The sequence below is a fragment of the Odontesthes bonariensis genome, chromosome 12, assembly GCF_027942865.1.
Source record: "Odontesthes bonariensis isolate fOdoBon6 chromosome 12, fOdoBon6.hap1, whole genome shotgun sequence".
In the NCBI taxonomy this organism is placed as follows: Eukaryota; Metazoa; Chordata; class Actinopteri; order Atheriniformes; family Atherinopsidae; genus Odontesthes; species Odontesthes bonariensis.
In genome coordinates this window covers 7,904,117-7,928,851 of record NC_134517.1, presented here as the reverse complement: position 1 = coordinate 7,928,851, position 24,735 = coordinate 7,904,117, and the positions used below count along the sequence as shown (strand labels likewise).

Genomic DNA, 24,735 nt, shown 5'->3' with positions numbered 1-24,735 from the left:
GGGGATAAACAAGCATTTAGTTTAATTTGTTGCATAGCAAAAAATACAAAGCAAACAGCCACTCACAGCCATCTTATTCTATAAAACTGATTATAAGGGTTTCAAGAGCATATAATTTCAGGATACTGCAATGGGGCAACTGACATGCATAAAAAGAAGGATATTTTGAGCTACTTGTTACTGTACCATACTGACGATAAAAGAAAAATGTCACCAATCACCACACACCACCTCACTCATCCCTCCATCGTTAACAAAAAGATCTTTATTTGCATCCCAGAACCCTGCCCTGTGCCATGTGACTGGAAGGACTGCACAGGGATCACACAACTTACATAACAGCACCTTGGAATGAAAAAAAAACATTACATGTAGTGTCATCGTTTTCTCAGTTTTGGTGACGAGGTAGCTAACACCGAGTAATCGACAGACTTAATGTGTCTAATCCTCCTCGTGGTCGGTACAAAGTTCAGAATAACTGGATACAGGCGTCAGATCATCAACACTGCATTGGTGAACTCATCAGCGACCGTTTTTCATCCATAGCACCACAATGCATTATATTCAAACATTTGGAATAAAATAATAGATGACTGCAGGAAAAAAAAAAAGTATGGTGGGACATTTGACACAGCTTCTGTGGAACTTGTTCTGGGCTTGAAAACAGCAGTTATATGCAATATTTTAAAGCTTTTAGATTCTTTGGAAACAATTTGTGAAATGAAGTTCAAGATCTTTGGACCTAACAATGTATGAAGCTTAAAGTCAAACATACACAAGACAACAAAGGAATGATTCTGATTTTTACCGATTGGTTTCTGTAAATTCCAAACATTCGTACTGACTTACATATCTTCGGTGTCTCGAACTGGGTTGAAAGGCACAATAAATATCTCGTCACAGGGCCAGAATAGTTCTCAGTACTCGTATGTACAACGTGGCTGATCGTGTCAGCTGTCAGTTTAACAGTCTCAGGAATCTCCTCGGTCCTTCCCTGCTGACCACTTTACAAAAAGCAAACGGACCCGATTTCAAGGCCGAACTCCTGATCAGGACCACCAATGTCCACAGGGGCAATATCCACAATGGGAAGTCTTGCAGTTTTCTGTGTCCTGTACTCAAACACTGTCTTGCCCCAGTTGCCATTTGCTTGCTGTGAAAGAGAGACAAACAGATTCAGTGACTAACCTGCTGCATTACTTATACAAAGATTAGAACAGTCGAACAGAAACTTGATAAATGTACACAGCATTTGTCTCGTAGTATCAGATGTATCCTCCATATAAAGTGTTGTTTGGCTACATAAACTTACAGTATTGGCCTGTGCCATACAGATTATTTGTAGTCTAAAAAAAAATACATGAATATATGTACATAATGAAAGCAGTCCAAACTCTGGGAATTCTGCCATCCAAGATTAATTTCCATAAGGACTGCAATATTTGGTCAACATATGGTGCTAATCTCTGGAGCCCTGTTTACGAGGGCTCTGTTCCACTCCTGCACCTGTGCATGCTGGGTAGTTGTTGAACATGAAAGGTGAAAATAATTAATATTTTCAATGATCTTTTGGGATATCCAATCAAGGTGGTTTGGCTTGCTCAAAGGTCCTCTTTGGAGAAGAAAAATGTTTCAAACATGAAATATCCTACTACTCGTATCAGCAAAATTGGTGAAAGCAATACTTAAGTCTGTGAATTATGCAGCTGAGATGTACAACTGAGATTATTTTGGGACGGACAGCTTTTTACTGTAATACCACTATTGTACCACTAGATGGGACGTGAGTTACTGTAGCATCTAGACCCAAAACAAGAGCCTCTGATGATCATTTTTGAGGACCAGTTACAGTATCCCCATTTAAAATGAACCACTCTGTTTTCCCTGATATTGCAGGGTTTGTTTTTTACGATGGACCGAGATTTGTGAATCAATATCATAAGCAGAAATGAGAAACAGAAATAGAATTTTGAAACTTAAGCTTAAGCACCTGGAGACTGATCAAATCACTTATGTTTGGCTGAAAGATTGCTAATACAAACTCAGAATTCTGCTTTAATTCCACTTTTAGTATGTTGAAAAGATTAAACTATACTTTTGCATTTATATCTCAGAATGTTTTGTCCTCCAGTGCCAGGTCCTTAGTTTTGACTGATGCCAGCTATGCAGTGAGTTTGGATTGAAGCATTGGAACTTACTGTGCAGGAGTCCTCCACCACTGTGTATCTGAAGCGGCTGTTTCCTTCTGCTTTGAGCTCTAAGTCATTGGAACCTTTTAGGAGCACAGCTTTCTTCAAATTGCCCGTCTTGGCATCCTTGTAGCCCACAGTGTTCTTGCAGTGGTAGGTGATGGTCTGGGAGGCCTCTTTGGAGAGCAGGCGGATGAAGGTCATTTGCACTGATACAGAGTTTGCCGGCTGATCTCTGTTACCATAAGTGAACTAGAAACACAAATACAGCTAGTTAAAACTGTTCTGACGCACAGTATATTGCACTTTCAACTACACATTCTTCACAAAATGTCTTCCTTTCTTCCTCTCATCCTCTCACAAATCATCCAAAAGTAACTGCTCACGTGAGTCCCGCTGTTGATGTCGGCTCCGAACCACACAGGTTTGTTCCTGGAGGAGCTCCACCACACTTTACGGGGTATGCTGGATGGGTTGGCAGAGATGCAGGTCTCTCCGGTGTCCATGTTGCAGAGCACTTTGATGGCATCCTCTGCACTGCCTTGGTTTGGATCCACCCAGTATTCACCTACAAATAAAAACAATCAGGATGGGAAGGAATTCATAGGTTACTCTGTATCTGCTGCAGTAAAATTTCTGCAGACCTACTGACACTTAATCCTGTGTTCACTGCAGCTAATTCAAAGAGAGAAACCTATGTTGAGTAAAATTCTCCCATTCCTCTGAGACACTTACCACTCTTCTTCATAGGGTAGCATCTCTTGAGGTCATCGCAGGTCCTGGCAGGGTGTTTCTTGGTGCCATCTGGGCTCTTCATGCTGTCAATCTGGCTGCTGAGGGCCTTCAAGGTGGCCTGCACGCTGGGGTCAACGGCCACTATGGTGGAGGAGTTACTGTTGGGAAGAGCCTCGTCCTCACTGAACTCAGGGGGAGGAGGGGGCCCAGAGTCGTAATCCTGTGGGCCGCCGAAGAGATCATCCATAACTGCCATGGGAGCTCCTTGGGGACCTGGAAGGCCAGGGGGTCCTGGTTCTCCTGGGGGACCCTGTGGATTAAGTAAAACATAGCTTTTCTGTTTATTCATTCTTATTTTTTATTATCAAAGTCAAAACTTTGCACAGACGATATAAGATTTTTCCTGCCAACAAACATCTGTTTAAAAGATCTTCATCCCTTTAATCACAGTCTCATCCGGGTGTTTGAAGAAAAACTTTACAAGTTCTGCGCACTCTCTGATCTGAATAATGAAATTCTACCTCTGGTCCAATTTCTCCACTGAGCCCACGAGTTCCTGGAGGTCCCATTGGTCCTGGCTGGCCCAAGTAACCTTCCTTTCCAGAAGGCCCGACGGGTCCAGGAGGCCCCTGAGTCATATACCAGTAAAAAGTTGTTATCCACCAGCCTCAGAATTTGACTGGAAATTTAATGTATTGAAAACTCAAACTGTATATAGAGGATAAAGACATATTCTCCAGCTGAATTAAACAAAAGTGTGGCATTCACCCTCGGGCCGCTTGGTCCAACAATTCCTGGAGCTCCCTGCTCACCAGTTGTACCCTGAAAAGAAAAAAGAAAATATTCAATCGGCTCTTCAGTTCACATGCAAGGACATCTTTCATGATATTCAAGAAGGAAACCTTACATAAAAGCTCAATTTATTCATTGTTTAGGTGTATTTTAGAAACAAAAGCTCTCATTTTAGAGATGAGGTGAGAACGCAAACCCTGTCAGCAGATTTGTCATTTAAATTCATCTCTGTATGTTGGAGTTCTTTGAGCCCTCGGCATGCCCGCGTGAGTGCTCTTCCCACTTTCGAAAGACACGCATGTTTTGTTAGACTGCAGATCTTAAAGTGGTTTTCTTTCTGAGGCTGATGTGAGGCTTAAAGGAGTTCTCACTCCCGATGTGTGGTTACTTTGTCAGGAACCATCCATCAATCCATTGTCTATACCCTCTTAATTCAATGCAGGGTCAGGGGGGCCGGAGCCTCTCCCAGCTGCCACTGGGCAAGAGTTAGGGTACACCCCGGATAGATTGCCAGTCCATCACATGGGCTTTGTCAGGAACTTTTTAGCATCATTTTTCAGTGCTTAGGGTGATCCAATAGACATTCTGTTATAATGATTGTGCAATATCATTTATAGTTATGGGAGTGCCTGTGTAATAGGATTGTTTGGTGTTTTGATTGATTTTATAAGCTGCTTAATTATTCAACTATCAATTTCAAGTTATGTAATTTACTAGTTGTATTGCTTTTCTACTTCTTTAAACTTTATCCTTGATATTTGTCCTGTTTCAACACCAGGAAAAGTACTTTGAATTTAGTTGCGTTTATACAATAAAGATCTGTTTTATCTATTCGATTCAATAGAAGTTTCTAACATCTCAAATGATCCATGAGACTGTAAACTGTGGGTTAGCAAAGCGTCTGATATCAACTACAAATGAGTTAGACAGTATAATCAGATGAACATCATTTTAACTTACTGGGGGTCCAGGAAGACCTTGCAGACCGGTGAAGCCTCTGTGTCCCTTCTGCCCTCTCTCGCCATGATCACCCAGGTCACCCTTATCTCCTCTTGGTCCTTGGGGCCCCTGAATTAGGAATGATTAAACATTTTTTTGAGGATTATTTCAATGAAATGGGAAAGACTGATTTTACTGCACATCTGCATAAACTTCAGTAGGGATGCTAATCTAAATCTATGTTAAAATGTCCTTTCTTTTTGTAGACTGACATCAGTATGTGCCAGCTTACACACCTGAATATGTCAAAAGACAGAGACTCACCACTAATCCCCTCTTTCCAGCTGATCCAGGTGGACCTTGAGGTCCTCTGGAGCCCTGCAGATGAGTAGAATTATTAGAAGGACTACAAGGGCATAGATAACACCATAAGAATTACCCAGCACCTTTGGAAAACTCTGTGAAAAACCTCATCACTCACTACCGAAGGCTATGATCAGAACAGAATATTCTAATGTGTGAATATGTTTCACACGTTAGGACAACAGGACAGAAAGACAAATACAGAGGAAGTGAAAATGCACTTACAGACTCTCCTCTCTTTCCTGAATCACCTGGTGCACCAACAGGACCAGGAGGTCCAGGAAGTCCCTGAGGACCAATCAAGCCCTCTGGACCAGAATCTCCTCGGTCTCCCTGAAATTGAATGCCTGTCAGTGACTTGCAATACGAAAAGGAGGACCAAAGTCAGGTTTTGATTCTTTGCACCCTACCCTTTGTCCGAGAACACCATCCTTTCCTGTGGGGCCATCAGAACCTGCAGGACCCTGAGGACCAGACAACATACATCATAAGAACAGCTTTGAAGTTGTAACTTGCCATCATCAACCAGTTAAAAGCATGGGCTTACATCAGGACCAGGATCGCCACGAGGTCCGTTTGCACCAGGAACACCGACTGGACCTGGAGGGCCTTTATCTCCAGATGATCCTGTGGATCCCTGTTTTCCTGGTGGACCCTACAAAAATGACAACAGACAACTAAAGTTGCAGCCAAACACAAACAAGTACCAACAATATACACCAAAATGACTGAAATAAGATGCACACTGCAGAGGACAGAGGACTTCAGTAATACTAACCCCTGGTCCTGGTAGACCTGGCATCCCGCGCTCTCCTCTCTGACCTGGAAGACCCACAATTCCCCTCTGTCCTGTAGTTCCAGCTGGGCCTGGAGGACCATCAGGGCCCTGAAGTCATTGAGCAAACATATAGGAAATTTAGATTTGGTATTCTTAATACCACAAACTGAAAAGTCACGTTCAGTAAAGTCAGCTTACCGTAGGGCCGTCCTCTCCAGAGTCGCCTTTGTCACCTAGGCCCCCTGGTGGTCCTGCAGGTCCACGCTCTCCTTGTCGTCCAGGGGATCCGTGATCTCCACGGAGTCCAGGAGGACCTTCTTTGCCTGGAAGTCCCAGGGGTCCAGGTTCTCCCACTGGGCCCTTATAAGAAAGGTTGCAGTTGGTTGCATCAAGCATAGAATAACAATACAAAACGTGGTGTGCTGCCACATATACAAACAGGGATAATCTCTATTCAGCATGGCCCCTGCACACTTCCACAGTGTTGAGTATGCATGATAGTAGGGTTGCTTGTTCTATAAAATTTACGTACAAACATGCTGAGGACAGTACCTACCGTTGGGCCTGGTGGTCCAACTCTTCCTGCAGATCCAGGAAAACCAGTAGGGCCCTGCAAGCAAAAAGGTCCTCAGATACAGTTTTACAAGTTTTATGACAGAATATAATATCAATTGTTTGAAAAAAAATTACACAGCAGAACATAGCCTTTTAAAATGGTGCCATCAGGACCAGGATAGCCACACTGTCCCTGGGCCCACGCGGTCTCAGCATGATAAACTAAAGGTTAATTGAATAATACTATAATATTAGTATGAACAATGTAGGAATTATTTGATTAATGATCTTACTGGAGCGCCCTGTGTTCCTCTTCCTCCTTTTAGTCCAGCAACACCAAGTGGTCCCTAAAAAATAAACCAAGTAAATAAAATAATTTCTCAGCACCACATCTGCAGGAAGGGAAAGATATTTCAGCTTCTCTGAAACTCAGTAAACATGCAAAACATGGACCACTACATCAGGTAGATTCTTTATCTTTGAAACTCACAGGAGGTCCGTGAGCACCAGCTAAACCTTGTGGTCCTGGAGAACCAGCATCTCCTTTCTGGCCTTGCTCTCCAGGCTCTCCCTTGACTCCAGGTTGACCATCAGGACCCTACAAAGTGTCTGTAACGTTAGCAAATATTCTTGTCCATTTGAGCATCTGCACATCACTATAGATATTTGTAGGGAAGAAGAGCCGTCCAGTCTACTCACAGGGGGTCCGGAAAATCCTACTGTACCAATCGGGCCAGGGTCACCTCTTGCTCCCTGAAATGACAACAACTTAGTCTTGATATACTGTCAAAGAGTAGGCAAAGCCAAAATGACTTAATGTGCGAGACAGAAACAGTGGTGAGGTCTACGCACAGGCGTTCCTCTCGATCCTGGAGGTCCAGCTGGTCCTTTGGGTCCAGGTTCTCCCTGCACAGACGTCCTATGTTTACTGATAGCACTTTATACAACCCCTGACTGAGCATAATCCAGTATTTTTGTAGAAGGAGCATGAGCAAGAGATTGCCTTGTCAGCCTTTAAACATGTGTTATAAAACAGCTCTACCTTCTCCCCACTGGGTCCGGCAGGTCCTAGTGGGCCAACGGGGCCGGGTGCTCCCTGCAAACAGTAAAGAAATCAGGTTCGGGATCTGATCCGAGAGAAAATGTGTCTGCAGATGAAAATATGTTTTACTCACTCTTGCGCCATCGTTTCCAGGTGTACCTTCTGATCCTTTCTCACCAATTGCTCCCTAAACAAAGACAGCAAACTAGAGTAAAGCTCATTCAGTTATGGGTCAAAGCAGAGATCAGAGTCATAGTCTTACAAAGAAATGAACAAACTAAGAAAGAAACTGAGATCTGTTTGGGGTTTCGAACAAAAAGTACGACAAACTTACTCTGTCACCTTTGGGCCCAGGAGGACCAGAGATGCCTCTCTCTCCTGGCATTCCCTGAAGACCAGGAGGACCAACGTCACCTAAAGCACCAGTGGGGCCTGGGCTGCCCTACAATGACAAACATCAGTGTTAGTCCAAATCAGTTCGTATCAGTCCACATTTCTCCTGTGCACAAATGCCATGCCAACAGTACCTTTGGTCCATCTGGACCAGGCGCGCCAGGAATTCCTTTAGGTCCCTGCAGACCAGTTGGACCCAATTCTCCTCTCTCTCCAGGAATTCCACGCTCGCCCTAGAAGATATTTACCATCAGATGATCAGTGGCACTATCTACTGTAAACTAACTGAAATGAATCAGTTTTCATCATGTTGAAATTCACCCACCCGTGGTCCAATCTGACCCACAGGTCCAAGCTCTCCAGGAATACCCTGAAAGAAACACACAATTGTATTTTACACGTTGGATCCAAATATAACAGACAGCAACACCAAATACAGTAACTTTAAGTAGACATGAGTAGGAGCTGCTTTTATAATTTTTTTTGCACTCACTTGGTCACCTGGTTTACCAGATTCTCCAGGGGGTCCTTGATTTCCAGGCAAACCCTATGAGAAAAAAAAGAAAGAAAAATGATACAACAGACTCAATCATTTTCAGCCATCATGTCCTCTAACATTTATCAAACTCTATGAGATGTTGTGAAACTCATGTTTAACGTCCAGCCAAAAACAATTACACACCTGAAATCCGTTCACACCTGGTGGTCCCTGCTCTCCTCTCTCTCCTGCAACACCCTTTGAAATGGCACAATGATCTGTGTCATTTGCATCAGTCCTAAAAAAAAGCTCTCAGTAATTTTGGTGATGCAAGAGAAATAATATACTTACAGAGGGACCAGGGGGGCCTGCAGGGCCAACTTCTCCATCTTTGCCTGGAGGACCCTGTTAAAAAAATTGACAAACCTGCTCATAACATATCTAGAAGCAAAGAAGTGGGGGTGTGAGGTTTTAAGAGAGGTAATGAAACATGATTGTTGTGATAAAAGACGGCATACAAACATTTTATATGTCCTACTCTGTATGCTAAAAGCAAAATCTACATTTGTAAACAGTACTTACTCTTTGACCTAGCACTCCAGCAGATCCCTGTTCACCTGTCTTTCCTGGGTCCCCCTTCGAGAGTAAAACATGTTAAACTATTAGAAACAGAACAGGGTATTAACGTATTCGTCTAACAATTAAACCGCAGTTTTGAGTGACTGCAACCTTACATTGAAGCCTTTGGGACCTGGACCCCCCATCGTTCCAGCAGGGCCTCTGTTTCCAATGGACCCCGCTGGGCCTGGACGACCATCCTCACCTGGTGCACCCTAGATAAGAAGCAAAACATACTTTGCTTTAACCAACACTGAAGACTTATCATGATATCAAAATAAATGATTAGATAGATGATATGATTGTAGTAAAAGCTCCAATGTGGAACATTTAATATATATATATTATAAAAATATCATATATATATATTTGTAGAAATGCGACTTAGTATTGATAACTATTTTTCATTCATGTAGAATTGCGTGAAAAAAATGCACTTGTTTTTATTTTCTAAAACAAGCAAATAATACCAATCACTATTTGAGTCACCCTCCTCTTGTTGCAAAACTGTGTGACTAAAGTAGCCCAGATGGGACAAACTAAAGACTGCTTCTAAAGTGGGAGTTTAATGTTTTTGATGTTTTTTAAGCCACTGTAGTTTGGAGAAAGGTGTGGGTCATTCAGTTGCTTACAATTTGCTATTTGTGCCACAAGATAGGCCTACACCCCACACACTAGACCTTTAAAACACTTTCTATGTCTAGTATCTAAATCACAATTCAATGCTGTGACATACCAGTGGCCCTGGCTTGCCTTCTGCTCCCTGGACTCCTGGGGTACCAGTTAGACCCTGTAGAAAAGTGATCAATAATCACTATTTGCAGTAAAGGTATAAAAGAAACAATTCACATATAGTTAACAAGTTAAATGGTAGATCAAAAGTAAAAGGCCAAAGTCTTTTGTTACCCTTGCACCTGGTAGACCAGGCTCTCCTGGACGCCCTAGGTCTCCTAGAGAACCTTTAGGTCCGTGTGGGCCGGAAATGCCACGATCTCCTTGAGCACCCTTTTGAGAAAACCAAGAGGTATTTCTTAAATTTGCTAAGTAAGACATCTACCAAGACAAAAATGTTTACATTGTAAAAATATACTGCACCTTAGGTCCTGGCAGTCCATCAGCGCCAGGGAATCCTCTGTTACCAGGAGAACCCTGGCAAACAGATCATGGAGATTGTAATCACATTTGCGTTTGTTAAACCGTAGTAAAGCACAGCAGTGTTGTAAAAAAATCAAAAGTGAATGTACTAGGTAGTTTGATTCTCTGGTCTTAATCCAGTTACTTTTAGACTGCATCAGGAGACTAGAGCACCAGTAGGAACCCCACACACATGGGGAGGCACAGCACAGAAAGCAGAATAATTTGGGCCTGATCCGGGCCATTTATAACCCATTTATAGTTTCAGTTATGGCACTGGCATATGCTCTGTGGGACAGATGTGGCCCCAAAGGTCAGTAGCTGGCCTGTTTTGAGATATAGCAAATACAATTTGGGCTGTGTTTGGGCCAAACCTTCTTTGCTATCTGGGAAATAACCATCACAAACAGATGGACCTTTGTGTAGTAAGGTGACATTATTTACCACCATCTCTGTGAGCAAGTTTCACAAAAAAATCATGAAGTTTATTCCTATATCTCTTTTTTCCTTTCACACACAAAAAAAATCAAAACTCCTATTTATGACGGAGCTGGCTTCAGTGAAATACTCATAAGCGCAATGCTGTGAGGAGGACTGAAAGAGACAAAGGACGCTGACTCACTCTCTCACCGACAGGACCAAGGGGGCCAACAGAGCCAGGATCTCCACGTAATCCTCGCTTTCCTTCCTCACCCTGAGGTCCAATCACTCCCTGAGAGCCTGGCGGACCCTAAGAAATGGACACACAAGCCAAAATTTAAACTGAAGCTAGAAAGGCCAGCTTTATCTGTTACCTTTCTTCAGTTAAATAAGCTGGTGCTGACTTTCAAAAAAAACAAAACATTTCAGGGTTTTCTTTTTTTTAAGTCTTACAGGTTCTCCTTTAGGTCCAGAATCTCCTTTGAAACCTGAGACACCAACATCTCCCTATGACACAAAAGTGTAAAAAAAATGTTACTTACTATAATAAGCCACTTTCAGCAATTTTGAGCAAGAATTCAAGAAAGGTTTTAAAGTTAGTGTACCAGCTGTCCTTTGATACCAGGCTGTCCGGTGCTTCCCTGAGGTCCTGGTGGACCTAGGGGCCCAGGATTGCCGCCTGCACCTTGTGGACCAAGATTGCCCTGTAAAGAATGAGCCATGTTTTTCAGAACATTGTTTATTCATTTAAAAAATAACAATCATTTCTAGAATTGAATAACTGTGTACACACCACTGGTCCTTTGGTACCTGTGCCTCCATCTGTACCCATGGGTCCCTTTGAACACAAAAGTTCTCTAGTTAGATAATCTGTTGAATATAGTAATAACCTGGGTGAACTGTTTTGAGACATTACTTCCTTATAATGTTCTTCATGTGATATATAAGTAGAAGTAAAGTAAAACATTAACCCTGAGGCCAACTGGTCCGGCTCTGCCCAGGTGGCCAGTCTCTCCTCTCTGTCCCTGTGGGCCCTCTGGACCCCTGACACCTGTGGGGCCAGGTTGTCCCTGTGGAAGACAGTTATCAAGAAAATCAAATATCCAGAAATGTGATGCATTTGAATTTGAGAGCATTATAAACACCAAAAGGGCCCATCACTGTAAATGTTCAGGGTGATTAGAGAATTCCCTCTCTGAAAGCTATGTTACTTTACTTGCCTTCATGCCCGGGGTTCCTGGATATCCAGGTGAGCCGTTGAGACCCAAGGGGCCCTGTTAACAAACAGAGGTGAAAAAATTGGTGTAAAGTTGTAACATGGAAAATGTGCATTCACAGAACAAACGTAAAAACACAGTGGTAGAACAGGTATAGCAGACCACAGCTAGTATGCTAGCCCTTTCTATAGCCAAGTTTTAAATGCAAATTTGAGATGATCTTTTAAAAACACAAGTAAAGAGAAATGTGAAGAAGACACATATGGTTTAAAGTTCATAGTGTGGCCAGATGGTGGCAGTATAGGTTACAAGACCTGTGATCTTGTAAAACACTTAGAGAAACAAACCTTAAGGATGAAAAAAAAAACAAAAAAACAACGATGACGAACATTGTCAAGAGTAAAATGGAAAAAGCGCTTCTTGGGAATTTCTGAGATACTACTGGTACATCATATGAGGGAAAAAAGCCAGTCAATCACGTGACTTTAATGTTTTTGGGCTCAGATCTTTTATAAAACTTTGTGTTTACTTTTTTTTTTTTTGCACATAATTAACAAATTATAGGTGTATACACGTGTTTTACTCAAGCAAAAACAAATGCTTGAGTGAAACAGTGAAAGATACACACATGCCAAGAGTAGAACTAAGGCAGAAGTATTGGTTTATTGCTCTTTATGCAGAGTAGAAGAATAGGTAAAGGAAGAGTTCAATTTTGCTAAAGATATACAACATTTTTATCAAAATTGAAAAGTTATTTACTGAATTTGCTGAAAGATTAGCAAGAGTCTTAACAGGTGATGACTGGTAGCCTGAATCTATTCCATTCAAATCCAGCTTAGCATTTGTGTCTGTGCCTAAAATTACCATTTTGGTGGAAGAAAATCATTGACTTACCATAGGGCCAGTTTTCCCGACGTTGCCAGGTGGACCCCGCTTCCCCTAAGAGAGAAAAACCTAATGTTTTTATACATTTATTTTTAATTACAGAGCTTCTAACAATACAATACTCATATTAGTACATTTCAACAAACTATTATTTACACATTTTGGTCATTAGTGGGAAATTCCACTAATTATAGTGCTTTTGCTTAGTGTTAACATGCTTACTGCTATACCGCCGGGTCCAGGGCGACCTCTCTCCCCAGGCATCCCAGCAGGACCCTGTTTAAACACAGACAAAGGCGAATTGCAGTTACTCCCCATTTAAACCAGCACCAGCAAGCATTATTTACATTAAGCTGCACACAGTTACTGTCTATTCTAGATAAGAGCTGAGAACAAAACAGAAACATTCATGTTTGATTTAAGCAAAATACAATCTTAACTTACCATAGAACCAGGTCCTCCCATTGGACCAGGGGGCCCCGTGGCACCCTACAAAAAGAAAACTCAAACTCATTTATGTACAGCATCACGACAGAATATTTAGGCATCACCTGATCAACCAGTGAAAAAACACCAGAAACAATAAAAAATGATTATTGCACAATTTCACATAATGGTTGTACCTTGGATCCAACTGCTCCAGTTTCACCTTTTTGGCCAAGTGGTCCTCCATGACCCTGTTCACAAGAGGGGAGAAAAGAAACTCATCGTATTTCATGCTGTGTATGAGTGAACATGGAGGGAATGAATAACAGAAAAGAGAATAACCACGGCAAATCAGTGTAATTCACTTTGATTCCTTAAATCCTCTATGCTGATTTTAAAACAGCTTCTCAGACAACTGATACTCACTCTGTGACCTTTCAAGCCAGGAGGCCCAGGTGTACCAGGAAATCCTCTAGACCCCTAAAATACGTAACATGGATGGGCAATGATTAGTTGTGATAAGGTCAACAACGCAGAAACAGGAGATTCTGGTTCCAGTAAGTATTGAGCTGGAAAAGCTTACCGCTGATCCGGGGAATCCAACTTCTCCAGAATTCCCTGATTTGCCTGCTTCTCCCTGTGTAAGGACATGGCATTAAATAGTTATTTGTTGCAAAAAAAAAAAAAGTTTTAGCCGACAGTAGAGTCAAAAACGTAAGACTGAGAGCCAATGTCAGATGGATGCTGCATTCCACTTGCCTCTGAAGTCAGAACACAAAGCAAAGAATGATGTCACACCTGAACCAATAGGATTTGCTCATTGTTGTGTTCATGTACAATGCAAGGTATGGCAATACAAGACTGACTTAATGACACAGAAATTGATAGAAGTTCTAATAAACTGTTTATCAGAGCAGCTATCACCGCTATTCTGTGTGGGGCAGCATGGTTGGATCTTGGGGCTGGTGAGGTTCTTACAACTTTCCCAGTAGAAAATCAGAATTTTGGGGTGCTCCGGTTGATTTTTCCGACTGGGAACTTGGAAAATCTGACTACTGAGTTCTAATGGACCACACCAGTAATGTATCTTTCTCTTCCTAAAGGTGCACACAATGATGACAGACAAAAAATAGCCAAAGTTGACTCACGTCTTCGCCCGGTTTCCCTGGGGGGCCCTCAGGTCCTCTTTGCCCAGATGGACCCTGACAAATACAGTGATCTGGTAAACATTTAAAATGTACCGAGGACAGTCCTACTATATGATGTAGGTGTCCATATAAAATAAGCAGCCTGCTGATAAGAATGAATCCAAACCATGCACATCACATGTGTTTATAAACACAGAAAATGAAAACAGAATTCTTTCATACCATATGTCCTGGATCTCCAACCTCCCCAGGAGATCCTTGTGGTCCTGCTACACCCTTTAAATAACAGTTAAAACATTCATTAAAGAAAAGGGAAGAACAACAACATCAGAAGATGCTGTGTGTGGCGCACAGTGAGGATGTTGAGAACTTACAGGTGAACCACTGGGTCCAGGAGGTCCTCTTGCTCCAGCCTCTCCCTACAACAAACAACACACCAAATCAAATGAAGAGTTGAGCTTAATATGGAAGAATTCCCAAACATGTGCTCTCTATGAGTAGAGCAACTGATAACCATGTTATCAGTTTGACTCACTGGCTGGTGGTTTCATTTGGTGCTCTAATTTCCTTAGAGACACTTTATGACCCATATTTGAATACCTGTCAAAGCACAGACACTGGCCCTGTGAAAACTTGCTAATTCAACACTTGAGTTTACACACCAAAATATTCCAATCGAGGGCTACAACTTCAATGCAGTTTTACCTGACAACAAATATTCAATATGGCTTATTTAATTATAAAATAAATAAAAGCAAGCAGAAACTTTTCATCGTTGCCCTAGTTTGTTTGAAAACAATCAGTACAGTAAAACCAGATTTTTCAGGTGAAGTCCTGAGACAGTTTCTTCAATATTCAGTTAAAGGTTTGGGAAACACTGGAATTCCTACCATATATAACTATGATGACTCTTGACTTTCGTGAAATTGAGTACAAAAATAACCAAAAACGTGTCAAACATATGTAAGGATGATCTGCTGGAGATGTTTGATTTATTTTAAACTAGTTTATATGCCTCCAGCAGTAATACTTTCTAAGGAAACAGTATTTGAAATATTAGTTTTGTATAAAAATTTGCATATTATGCCAAATCAGTTTAAAGACCCTTGGTCATGCTGCTGTGTCTGGTTAAACCAGTGTTTATATAGTCTGGGTGTGGTAGGCAGAACTGGCAGTGCTTAGCTGAGCGGGAACAGCGTTCTGTGATATGTTCAGAGAATATAAACCCAGCAGAGCTCTTAGATCCAAGGACTCAGGCCAGCTGGCACAGTCCAGAGTCCAGACTAAACATGGAGAAGCAGCATTTAGCCGTTATGCTGCAAATAAGTGGAACAAACTGCCAGTGGAGATTAAACTTTCACCAAATGTAGACATTTTTAAATCCAGGTTAAAAACATTTCTTTTCTCATGTGTCTATGCATGAAATATCTTTTAACTTATCTAGACTGTTGCCTGATTTTAAATTCATTTAAATGATTTTATTTGTTTCTCTTTATATTATTTTATGTATTTTTAATGCTTCCCTGCTGCAATGCTTTTATTTTATGTAAAGCACTTTGAACTGTTTGTACATGAAATGTGCTATACAAATAAATTTGATTTGATTTGATTCAGTTTGGCTGTCAGGAGCATGGTCAGGAGAGGCACCCCAGCTGGAATTTATGTGTCCAGCCTACGGCGCATGCGCGAGTGCGATTCCCACCAGGCAAATCAGATGATTTCCGCTGGCTCAAATGTCACTAAACCGAAGGGAAACGCCTCTTTAAACCTGCTGTCTGTTGCCATTAAACCTCACCGAAGCAGTAGAACAAAAAGAGTCCAAGTATAATAAGGAGAAAAGTCATTTCATAGGGTTTGTTATGATTTATTTTTTTGCTAAAAAAAAATGCTTTCACTCCTCTGCGGCCACACGTCACGTGACGATTGAGGAAGTACAGCGCCGTGCCTGAACAGGCGCGTTCTCGCTATCACGTGTTGAACGTGGAAAAAATGGAGCAGTGCGAAGAACTGAGCGACTTTGACAAAGGCCAGGTCGTCGTGGCCAGAGAGATGGGTGTGAGCGTTTCCAAAACGGCGAGGATGGTGGGCTGCTCCCGGGCGGCGGTGGTCAGTGCCTACAGGCTGTGGCACGAGGAGGGGCTGAGGCTCCGCGCGGGGCGCCCAAGACTCATAGACCCGCGAGAGCTCATGGACGAGGGAGAGAGTGAGAGCGATGGTGAGGAGGCTCCCACGGAGGAAGCCTGTGGGGCCGTTTCGGATGAGGTCAAATCTCCAGAACCGGCTGTGGAAAAGGACGCACTGGTTGGGAGAGAGTGATGCTTCGGGAAACCTTTGGGAAACCTTTGGGAAAGGACACGGAGTTCAGGATGCACCGACTGACCTCTTCTTCTTTCGCACATCTGGAGCATCGGTGCTTCCATCGTAGGACTCAAAAGACCAGCTGCTAACATCTTTGTGGGTGGGAGGGTTAGCAGCACATTAGTTAGGTTTCGTCAGTGGTTCGTGTGTTTTCTTAATAAAACAGATTGGAATCTGAAGTCAGTAGCCTGTTATTGTTTCTGATGTGGGGTTCAACACTTTAATATAGTTTCGAACTCTTAAGTATGGGTGGTCATATCATGGTGGTGAGAAGATCCAAAGTTCCACTGATCAGCCTGAACATTAAGAGGTGAAGTGAACTATAATGACCACTCCTCTGTTGACACAAACCACCCTCTGAAGCCCCAGCACCACCTCTCCCATGATAACAGCCTAACGGTCCACTGCCAATGTCTGTGAGCCAGAGGACACAGGAAACACACTGCCTCTGTCAGCTGGTTTCTCTTTAACTCATCAATACAACATGAGCTTCCTCGGTTAAAGTGTAAACTAGTGCACAGCAGCTCCTCTTGCCAGTGCTGAGCAGCCATCATGGCACTGTCCTGTGCTGCTGCAAGCAATTGTAATTTCTTTTTTTTTTTAATTATCATTATTTTTTGGGCTTTTATGCCTTTAATGGACAGGACAGTTGGAGAGAGGCAGGAAGCAGGGGGCAGAGAGAGGGGGAATGACATGCAGCAAAGGGCTGTCCGATGCGAGACTCGAACAGCTGCAGCGAGGACTGTAGCCTCTGTACATGGGCTGCTCAACCCGCTACGCCACCGACCACCCCAATTGTAATTTCTAAATACAGAATCAAACCTACTTTTAAAACACTACTATTAGTTTTTTTTTTTTTTCAAATAAGTGTACAATCCCTGGCAAACTTTATGGAACAACTCTTGAAGGTCATTTATTTTGTTTAAAAAAGAAATCACAAACATGATTCCAAACTATTTGATTTAACAACTGCACATTCTGCACCTAATAAAAAAAAAAAAAAAAAGAATTGTTGTAAAATTTAAATGACAGGAGTGTAAGATACCAGCTGAACTTGCCTAAACAGAAGAAAACTTTCTGTTGGCAGAGGAGAAGCAGTCGTGGACTGTGGGTGATTGAATGAAAATGAATTTGCATTAAATGCAAAGTGACATTTTTGGACTCTTCTCATTCCATCAATCAAAAGTAGGTTTGATGATGCTGACGTAATGTTTTTCAGTTTGATGATGGATCTTGCCATTAAGCCTTTAATCAATGCGTCAAAGAATTCAAGCTAGGAACAACAAAGATCTAATAATATTTTTCTTATTTAATGAATGAAACCATCATTTTTTTCCTGCCGATTGAGCGATTGCACATTTTTTTCCTCCACCTGTTCTAGAAGAAAATTCCTAAATTACATAGTTTTAGGTAATAACTTATATTACTAAAAACTCTTTTTTTGTTGTTTTTTTACTATACGAACACCTCCAATTGTGGTGATTCCGTCATTTTTCCCAAGTGTTGTAGAAGACCTGCAGATAAGTAGAACATTTTTTTTTTTTCTGACATCCTCTTACCCTAGTTCCACTCAACATGGCCTGGGGTCCCGTTTTTCCATCAAATCCTTGAGCCATCTGGGCTCCCAGCCCCTGCAGGTACATCATGTCAGGTTAGCTGAGGTTAATATCATTATGTATGTGTGTTGTGAAAAAAATAACAGAGCTTGCTCACCCCTGGGTGCGTTGGATGGCCTGGAGGTCCTGCTTCACCGGGCTGACCTGGTATACCAGGCTCTCCATCATAGCCCGGAGAGCCTCGCAGTCCCTAGAGAGTAAAATAGGTCCTGATTCACTCACTGAAAATTTTTTTTATAGCTCGGCTCAATCTGATACTGATTTATGTTTTTTTTGGGAAGTGATTGTGTTTTCAAATTTCATTTAAGTGAACTTAAACATGAAAATAAAAGTCGGGTGTCATTAAAGCAGCTAAGATTTACAGTGGAACATCATTCTGGTGTGAAATCAACTTAATTATTGTTTTTTCTTAATGAACTATGAGCTGTAAAGAGTGGGCAGTGGGAAAACAATGATAACAAATCACCAACAAAATGCTGCGTCCTGCACCAACGGGCCACATTCATTCATCACTGCTTCCAGATGTGCTTACTAAGCTCTTTGTACATCAGTTCCCTGCGTTACATTCTGATTTTGAGTCTCTTGACCTTGAACCAAACTCTTTTTACGCCGCTCTTTTTTAGTTTGATCTCTTAACTTGTCAGAGAAGGGATATGGTTATGAAATTGTCCAGACGTCATGTGAATGATGCTTGTAGGAGCAGAACGCTCACATTGACATCATGGTAAATTAATCTGCATATGCAGCAACAAAGTTAAACTTCTACAACACAGTAGTTGAAGTCTGTTACTGAAAGTAAAGAACTTTACAACGGTGTACACTTAAATAAATACATCTGCAAATTCATTGCATTTAATGACATATTCAGATGATCTCCGAATGAGCATTTAATGATAGGAATGGTGCAATAATGTGACGTCACATGCAGGGTAACAGCACTCATGTTATTTCCCACAGTGTGGAATCAGAGGTAATATCTGAAGACTCGTTCTTTTCATGTTTAAGTTCTGCTAAATGTCTGTGTTGGACTGGTGGATGTGACATACAGGCCTTCCTTTGTTTCCACGAGAGCCCCGTTCTCCTGGCGAGCCGGGAGGCCCCTGTTGTAAATAAATAACAATCACTGTTTAAAAAACGAAGAGGACGGTATCGTAATCACATTACAGAAAATGCGTTCACATGGCACAGGATGTCACAGCGGTTTTGATGACTTGAGGCCCGCTCGTGATGCTCTGCCGACATCCTTTTAAGGTGAAGTTATGCGGGAGTTAACTGTCCTCTTGTGCCATCTAGTGTCAGCTGAGGTGGATGGACATCCACACAAAGCTGAGGCATCACAGAGAGCTGAGCCCTCAGCTGATGCTGCAGGTACAACGAAGAGCCGCAATTCTCACCATTGGTCCAGGACGGCCTCTAATACCGGTCACCTGCGGGGAAGTCGTCAAACACTCCAGTTACATCCTGAACTCTGACTCCATTTTAAACTGTTTTTAAATTGTTTAACAGGCTTAAGTGCAGATAAACACTTACAATTGGAACATCCCCAGGTTCTCCCTTTTGGCCCTGAGTAAACAGAGAGAAGAGACTAAGCTTCCAAACTCGCTCTGCATGACGGTGATCATACCAACAAACATGTAACATAGCAGAAACAGCCTACCTTGTAAATTTTCCCTCCACCTACATTGAGGAAAACACAAGAGACATTTCAGAGAGTCAATAAATCAACATTAAGTACACACTGAGACGGTTTTATTTTGTTATCATGAGGCAGGTCGGTGGAGGTAAACCATTTCAAAACAGTCGCAATGAATCTGATAACTAAGTTCTACTGATCTGCAGCAGCTTGATGTCATTTGTGCGTTTCATAAATCACCTGTCAAAGGACAATCTTTAATGATAATGTTGTTATTAATATATTTTATTCAAACTCTAAACAATATAAGAGGGGAGATTCCTCTACAACTGGATGATATTTATGTTAAAATTCTCTTCAAATCTAGGCTAAAAACCTACTTATTTAGGATGGCTTTTAATACCCAGTAGTATGATGACACTTTTATCTTATTTTATCTTAAGCGATTTTGTTGTATTTTATTGCTTTTACTGTTCTTTTATTATTTTTACTTATTCTTCTCTTTATTTATTACCTGCTGTAAAGCACTTTGGTACACCGTAAGGATTGTCTGTAAGGGGCTGTATAAATAAAGTACATTTACATTTAAAATCCCATATTGTCCTCCTTTAAGGCCAAAGTTTATGCAAAACTGTGGCTGATTTCAGCCGACACACAGAGAAAGATGCTCGTCGCTCACCGAAGCTATCTGTCCCGCCGGTGCTGGGTGTATCGCTCTGACAAACAGGGCAACACTCGCCGTCCGGGAAATTTATCTTCTCGCAGTTCTGCAGTTCCTCGCACTGGATGTCATCACAGAGGACCTGACCGTTGTCACAGACGCAGATCTGGCATGGCTCCGGCTTCCAGATGTCCCTGTTTGTGTAAACCTGGCCGTCTGCAGTGCAGCTCTTGTCATCTCCTGGAGCACATGGAGGAGGAGGAGGACACTTTCAGTTATGTCAGGTCACCAGCAACACAAACACAAAGCCCACATTCCTCATCCTATGTAGGGACTTTTTGAGAGTAATGCTCAATCACAAACATGGTCTGACCCCTTGTAGAAGCTGGTATGAAAAATAAAATTTATTTGAGATGATTTAAGACTACAGTGTAGAAACAATGTTTTTCAACCACTCAAATAGATAAACAGAAACAAAACCTCCATCTTCTCCTGCCCCCTTTTATATGCTAATATCACAGGCCTCAGGCTTTCCCCAGTTTGTTCTGCACAAAGAGAAGCACGATCATTCTGTGAGGCAACAGTGCTAACCACCAATCCATCACGGCAAAACCAGAGCAGCTGCCACAGAGCCAAAAGCTTCACATCTCTCTGAATGAGAGCAAACAGAATCTACAGAGGTCATACTGGAGGAGCAAATATGCAAAGATAACACCAACAGCAGCATGTACCTGATGTTAAACACAGGCTTCCACCATGTGCAGCATTCACTTTGAAGGGAATAAAGTCTGGAAAACGTGACCTGCTGTTACAGCGAAGTCTCCAGCAGTCAGACATGAGGTCATTTCCTCCACAAACCCGTCTCACGCTCAAAAGAGAAAACCTTCAGCCACCTATGAAGTAACTCTTTCTCTCAGAAGTCTAATTAAACACTTTTGTTTGTAGTTTGGCGTCATAAGTTCAACACATACCTGACAAATATCTGATCACTTGATAACATGCCACATAATACAGTTACCTTTTCAACAACCCTGAAAATATTTATAATACTCCAATTCATCTTGTTTTTTCTTCTCATGAGAGAACTGGGAACTGAATGGAGACAGAGGCCCACTGCCTGTTGTGGGGTGGGTCCAGCTTTGGCGTGTTCTGTAACCTGAGCCCGTATCTGTGAGCTCTGAAACCTTTACCTGTTCCTGGTGTAAACAGCAGGTGGCAGCTGCGAGCCTCACACAGCAGGTAGGTTAGACCTACAGGATCCAGATATCAGCAGAAATGATGGGATTTCGTGCTACTCCAAAAGAAACAACATTAAAGATCAAAGTGGCTTGTTTGTACATCACCCCACAGCTGAACTGCTCAGAAGATCCCCAAGCAAAAGCCAAAGAGCAGTAACCATCATCCAGAGGCTTTCAGCAACAAGACATGTCCAAACAGAGCTCACTTCCAACTTTATTTTTGAAAGAAAAAACTGATTTGAGGAGGACAATGACTCAAAGTGAACAGTTACAGGTACATCATGTAATGCTCAGAATTAACATTAGTGTAACGTTATTTCTGCTTCTCAGTAGGTCTCAATATATACTGCACGTCCCCATTCATTTTGAAAGAGTGGGTGTTGGCAAATCTTTTTTTTTTCTATCAGTACTGTACATTCTGGACAGATATGCATGAGCTGCATTTATATAGTGTTTTTCTAGTCCTGTTTGACCTCTAAAAGCCCTTTAATACTACAAGCCAGAGTCACCCATTTACACGCACATTTATACAGCTTATTCTTGCTCTATGCAGTCTTACATGCCCCATACACTTGCACACCGATGAATGCTTCAGAGACTAAATAGGGTTCAGTGGACACTTGGACATATTGACTGGGGAAGTGGGGGATCGAACCACGGACCTTCATTGAAGGTGACAGCTCATCCTCCTGAAGATTTTCCCCACATAACAAAGCCAAGAGAAAAATCAACAAACTCCAATATAAAAGTTAATGTTGCATCTTCATAACTCCTATCTATACCCAGTGGTAGATATGAACTGAAAAATCCCTCTGATATGAAAACGTTAGTGATATAAATACAAGGTTCTTTAGTTTTTTACCTCACTTATTTCTGGTTAGAATGCAGCCTAACTGTATTCCTAATAAAGTTTAATTTTGAAATGTCTTTTTCCAAACAACCAGTGTTTTTTTTTTTGTTATGTATACCACGTATAGACATGTTTAATACATGGTTAAACAAAATATTTGAATGTAGAGTTCTTTTGGTTTAGTCTCATATTTTAGAATTGAGCTGTGGTATGATAACCAGAAGTCCAGTAGTACTTGTTGTAAGAAAGCCGGACCTTACAGATATAATACAAATGAAAATCAAGCAACTACATTGCTTACTTCTTCCCTCAAAAATGTTTAACCAGAAACAAATTTTGGAGGGTGACTAAAATAAGTCACCCTCCAAATAAGTTGGAGGGTTTAACCTCCACTTGGTTAAATAAGTGAAAGTTTAGTCCGTTTGTAGAGCGGAAGCCATATACTTGTGTTCATATCGGAGCACAGGGGCCTGAGGAGTGAGGTCACATGAGGGGCCTGAGGAGTGAGGTCACGTCAGGGGCCTGAGGAGTGAGGTCATGTGATTGGCCTGAGGAGTGAGGTCACGTGATTGGCCTGAGGAGTGAGGTCATGTGATTGGCCTGAGGAGTGAGGTCACGTCAGGGGCCTGAGGAGTGAGGTCTGTAGTGCTGCACACTCAACTGACACAGTTGTAAATGCTCTCTTGACATCCAACCGCTGTCGGCCCTTGACTCGCCGTCTTCATGCTTCCTTACACCATCTGTATATATTTTAGAAGATCAACAGTCTAACTAGTAAATACATCCCAAAGGTATGTTGTCTCAGCCGTCCTTGCGCTGTCGACCATACAGTATTTGACGACACGACAAACACGTAGTGGTTCGGGAATGAAATTTTCCTTCCGTTTAACAGTCAGCAGCATGCCACCATTTCAGCTGTGACCATTCAAAACGGCAGCTTTTTTCTCTCTTGTTTTGAATCATTCAAGTAATGGAATGGCAGTATTGTTTTTCATCATTAAAGTATCATTAATTAAAGTGGGATTATATTTTAAATATCATTGGGATTATATTTCAAAAGAGCTTGAAGTGTCTCTTACTATCTAAATTTCTTATCACTATGTCTTTTTATTGAATTTTGTTGCCTCCAACAAGCCATTCAATGAGATTTCACTCATTGAAGTACATGTCATCTCTGTGGGTTGTGTGTAACTTAAGCTTTTTTCTTAGTGCTGAGACATAAAAACGTCACACCAAGCATGTCTGGCCGAGCCGCAGAGCTGGGGAGGGATTTTTCCTGTTGGGGTTTGAGAGATTTCAAACGCTGCATGTTGGGAGAGTTTGAAATTTACTGGAAGAGAAGCCTGACCACAAGTCTTGCGATGGAGGAGGAGGAGGAGGAGAACATTCAATTTGAACCTCCTCTCAGCTAATTTGTTCCAGGTTCCACAGTTTTTCACAGTTTGATCATGACACCCTCCTACCTCTGGACCTGGATTTTCCGCTACTCAGCTAATGGAGCACACAATTTCCTTCCCTGGTTTAAAAGACTGAGTCTGGAGCTCTTCAACATGACTCATGCGTCTGCTCCACACCATCATTTCGTGCTACTCACCAGACATCAGCCAGATAACAAAGAATCCAACTTACATCCTTTGGCACACATTGTGGTTGAGGAGAAACCTGAGGAAACTACTCCTGTGATGTGACCGGCAGGTGAGCGGGCATAAAAAAAAAAAAAAAGTATGGATTTTTACTCAGCTAATATGGAAACACTCATGACGAAGTGTGTCCAGGGAGAAGCTTTGGCAGCCAGTAGTTGACGGGTTAGAAAATGATTTGATAGAAACATGGAATTGTTTCAAACTAAAACATTCTTTTTGAAGATGAGCACAAGCTCTTGACACACAGCCATCCTGCCATGTTATACAGTCACACAATCATGTTATTTTGAGACATATAGCTATATAAAGTTTATGAAATTGCAGCAGAAGAAGTGCTCCACAGTAAGAGTAGCTTGGCCCCTGCTCACATCATTTGTTGTGCGAGTTGCCCAGGCTGATTTCCAGTCCAGATGAGTTACAGCTGTTGAGGCTGCAGCAGCTGCTCTTTCCTGCTTTAAAACCCCTGGTGTTGTGGCCGAACATAAATCTTCCCTCTGTAAAGGACCTTCAGCTCACTCTGATACCTGGTCCACCAATGAAGCTGCACGTTAAAGCAGCTGTTTCACAAACATCAGTTGAGGTCTTGGGAAAAACAAAAGGTTTGAGTTGTAAGAGGTCTTTTTC

General features: G+C 41.9%; 1 protein-coding gene across 1 annotated transcript in view; it reads right to left on the bottom strand.

Moving 5' to 3' along the window:
- The window catches only part of col5a2a (collagen, type V, alpha 2a), a 41,942-nt gene continuing 17,207 nt past the window's right edge, over positions 1-24,735 (bottom strand). Inside the window, exons 2-54 of the mRNA XM_075479019.1 lie at positions 20,399-20,620; positions 19,744-19,763; positions 19,617-19,649; positions 19,481-19,513; positions 19,133-19,186; positions 18,184-18,276; positions 18,030-18,101; positions 14,487-14,531; positions 14,335-14,388; positions 14,113-14,166; positions 13,548-13,601; positions 13,391-13,444; positions 13,162-13,215; positions 12,983-13,027; positions 12,761-12,814; positions 12,548-12,592; positions 11,657-11,710; positions 11,408-11,506; positions 11,230-11,274; positions 11,042-11,140; positions 10,890-10,943; positions 10,639-10,746; positions 9,978-10,031; positions 9,789-9,887; positions 9,619-9,672; positions 8,999-9,097; positions 8,847-8,900; positions 8,616-8,669; positions 8,469-8,522; positions 8,280-8,333; positions 8,112-8,156; positions 7,921-8,019; positions 7,728-7,835; positions 7,527-7,580; positions 7,394-7,447; positions 7,204-7,257; positions 7,051-7,104; positions 6,842-6,949; positions 6,645-6,698; positions 6,353-6,406; positions 5,995-6,156; positions 5,797-5,904; positions 5,566-5,673; positions 5,429-5,482; positions 5,244-5,351; positions 4,980-5,033; positions 4,677-4,784; positions 3,693-3,746; positions 3,446-3,553; positions 2,925-3,234; positions 2,576-2,757; positions 2,199-2,441; positions 1-1,153 (exon numbers count right to left, since the gene is read on the bottom strand). Coding sequence (XP_075335134.1) covers positions 1,007-1,153; positions 2,199-2,441; positions 2,576-2,757; positions 2,925-3,234; positions 3,446-3,553; positions 3,693-3,746; positions 4,677-4,784; positions 4,980-5,033; positions 5,244-5,351; positions 5,429-5,482; positions 5,566-5,673; positions 5,797-5,904; positions 5,995-6,156; positions 6,353-6,406; positions 6,645-6,698; positions 6,842-6,949; positions 7,051-7,104; positions 7,204-7,257; positions 7,394-7,447; positions 7,527-7,580; positions 7,728-7,835; positions 7,921-8,019; positions 8,112-8,156; positions 8,280-8,333; positions 8,469-8,522; positions 8,616-8,669; positions 8,847-8,900; positions 8,999-9,097; positions 9,619-9,672; positions 9,789-9,887; positions 9,978-10,031; positions 10,639-10,746; positions 10,890-10,943; positions 11,042-11,140; positions 11,230-11,274; positions 11,408-11,506; positions 11,657-11,710; positions 12,548-12,592; positions 12,761-12,814; positions 12,983-13,027; positions 13,162-13,215; positions 13,391-13,444; positions 13,548-13,601; positions 14,113-14,166; positions 14,335-14,388; positions 14,487-14,531; positions 18,030-18,101; positions 18,184-18,276; positions 19,133-19,186; positions 19,481-19,513; positions 19,617-19,649; positions 19,744-19,763; positions 20,399-20,620 — 4,397 coding nt within the window. The 3' untranslated portion in view covers positions 1-1,006. The remainder of the gene's footprint in view (positions 1,154-2,198; positions 2,442-2,575; positions 2,758-2,924; positions 3,235-3,445; positions 3,554-3,692; positions 3,747-4,676; positions 4,785-4,979; positions 5,034-5,243; positions 5,352-5,428; positions 5,483-5,565; positions 5,674-5,796; positions 5,905-5,994; positions 6,157-6,352; positions 6,407-6,644; positions 6,699-6,841; positions 6,950-7,050; positions 7,105-7,203; positions 7,258-7,393; positions 7,448-7,526; positions 7,581-7,727; positions 7,836-7,920; positions 8,020-8,111; positions 8,157-8,279; positions 8,334-8,468; positions 8,523-8,615; positions 8,670-8,846; positions 8,901-8,998; positions 9,098-9,618; positions 9,673-9,788; positions 9,888-9,977; positions 10,032-10,638; positions 10,747-10,889; positions 10,944-11,041; positions 11,141-11,229; positions 11,275-11,407; positions 11,507-11,656; positions 11,711-12,547; positions 12,593-12,760; positions 12,815-12,982; positions 13,028-13,161; positions 13,216-13,390; positions 13,445-13,547; positions 13,602-14,112; positions 14,167-14,334; positions 14,389-14,486; positions 14,532-18,029; positions 18,102-18,183; positions 18,277-19,132; positions 19,187-19,480; positions 19,514-19,616; positions 19,650-19,743; positions 19,764-20,398; positions 20,621-24,735) is intronic.